The sequence below is a fragment of the Seriola lalandi genome, unplaced genomic scaffold (genome assembly GCF_002814215.2).
Source record: "Seriola lalandi dorsalis isolate HSWRI2012SDOR001 ecotype SW California unplaced genomic scaffold, Sedor1 jcf7180002000547, whole genome shotgun sequence".
Taxonomy (NCBI): domain Eukaryota; kingdom Metazoa; phylum Chordata; class Actinopteri; order Carangiformes; family Carangidae; genus Seriola; species Seriola lalandi.
In genome coordinates, this window is record NW_019471206.1 from 1 (window position 1) to 2,224 (window position 2,224).

The following is a 2,224-nucleotide window of genomic DNA, read 5'->3' on the forward strand; positions in this document are numbered from 1 at the left end:
GTTAGGATTGGGGAAGCAGGCTGAAGAGTGAGGTAATAAACTAGTAGCGTGCTCTTTGGCATTTCTGGCTGATCGCTTGATTGTTCTGTGTTTGTGCAATGCCGATTCCAGGTGTTGACTGAGTGCTTTCTCCCCATCCAACGTAGTGTCACAAGCCAGGCAGTCATAGAGACTTCCAGCCCCTGCACCTACGCCACCGGGGACACGCAGCAACATCTCTTGCAGGTTTGCCACAGACTGACCGAAAAAACAGTTAGATTTAAGGTGGGTAATAGCCGCTTCCTCCTTGGTGAAAACTGCTTGACATTTGCGGCATGCCAGTTTATACTGCACCTTGTGGACGATGTACTGGTCTAGATGGGGGTTACCAGCTTTGCCATCCATCTCGTTCTGCTCAGAGGGTACTTTATTATGAGAGGAGGAGGAGGAGGAAGAGGAGGAGGAAGTGGGGGGTTCACTGTGGGAGTTGCCCTTTTGCTCCTCTGTTTTCACTGGATCTTTGGCAGATTCTTTACGATCCCCCAAGGATTGAGAGGGAACTGGAGTTTGGCTCGCCTTGGGTTGCTGGATCTGCTGAAGCTGACGCTGTTGCTGCTGTAGTGCCTCCTGCAAGCTCTGCTGATATTGCTGGTAATGCTGCAGCAGGGACCCTGGAGACAGGCCCATCAGTGCTTGTGACAATGCTGGGTTGTAAGGGAAGAGACTTTCCATACCATACATTGGTTGCAGGTAGCCCCCTTGGAGAGCTCCAGGGATCTGTGGGGTGTAATACGGGGAAAAGCCAGGCATGAAGTAGGGCAGGAACTGGTTTGTGAGAAGAGCTGTGGGATCAGATGCCAAAGCAGCCTGCAGAGCCTGAAGCTGGGCAGGGTCTACCACATACTCCATGCCAGGTGTGGGCATAGAGGTGGCAGGTACCGCTGTGTCTGGTTTCTCCTTCTTGGCGCTGGCAGCAGAAATGGAAGGAGCAGGGGTGCTTCCGGTTGATGATGGTGTTGAGGGCTTCTCTGTCTTTTCCTTGGACTTCTCCTTCTCTCTTACCCTCTCAGTGTCACGTTCTTTGGGGGGTTCAGGCCGGGAGCCGGACTGGGCGGTTGAGGAGCTGGAGTTTGATGTTGAGGTGGGACTTGAGTGGGAAGCAGATGTGTTGGTCTGGGCTGGGCTGGATGCGGCAAGAGACGATGAAGAGGGAGGCTTGTTGGGCAATCCAGATGTAGGGAGGCTAGGTGAGGGAACACTGGCACCAGGCATGTTCAGGAGGTTTGAAGGTTTTGGAGGAGTTAAAGCTGGAAATATTTTAAAATACAGACAAAAATGTAAGAATTAATAGGCATATTTTTTGATGGCTGAACAATTATTCCTTAAAATATTATTCAAATATAACAAAAAGTGATTTCATTATAGAACACACAGAAGAGTTAAATGAAAATCTGTATGTGTGTCAATGAATGGATACAGGCAGTTAAGGTAGATTCTGTACTTGTGTACCAGTGTGAATGAGGAGCCATGACAGACTAATTGATTAATAGAAATTATTTCAAGAGGAGTAGAAATATTGTGTTCTAGACTTGTACCGTTTTGACTAGGTTTTACAGTTAAGTGCTATTTGCGATTATTTCCTGTAGTAATGACTGACAATTGTTACTTTTCAGTGGAGAAAAAACAAAAATCTGGACCCGAAATTTCAGCAGATACAAATGCAAAATGGTGACGTACCTGAATTAGATGAGTTAAAGCTGGAGAGAGAGGGGCTACCAACCCCTGGCAAAAGGACAGGTGGGATGCCTTGCAGATTCGGATAGGCTGACTGGAGATTCAGAGCCTGCATTGCAGGGTTATCAAACATCCCTTGCTGCTGCATGGCCTGCTGCTGTGCCAGTCCTAAAACTTCATTGGCCTTCTTAATGCGATCCATCTCTTGCTGGGCCATTAGTTGGCGGACAGTGGCTGGGTCGAAGTATTCTTTTTCCTTATCGATCTGGCTGCCAATGGTATCCTTCACCTTAGAGATGTGTTGCTGGGAGAAAATGTGATCACGGACAGAGAGGCGAGCACTGTACTTGACACCACACAAAGTGCATTCAGTCTTCGGCCCCTCGTAGGATGTCTGATTTATTCCGAAGTGCTTGGCCATGTTGAGCTTTGCCTTTTTCTCCTTGGCACGGGCATTTTGAAACCACACCTGAACCACTCTCTTTGGAAGTCCAATTTCATTGCCAAGTAC

The 2,224-nt window shown here is 48.1% G+C and overlaps 1 protein-coding gene across 1 annotated transcript; it reads right to left on the bottom strand.

Annotated features, from left to right (window-relative positions):
* Positions 1 to 5: 5 nt before the first annotated feature.
* Positions 6 to 2,218, bottom strand: LOC111662426 (zinc finger homeobox protein 3-like; the record flags this gene model as incomplete). The annotated part of the gene is made up of 2 exons (XM_023416284.2): positions 1,717 to 2,218; positions 6 to 1,286 (listed from the first exon to the last, which is right to left on the bottom strand). Coding segments are annotated over exons 1-2 (1,699 nt in total), but the record flags the coding sequence as incomplete, so codon positions are not given.
* Positions 2,219 to 2,224: the final 6 nt, after the last annotated feature.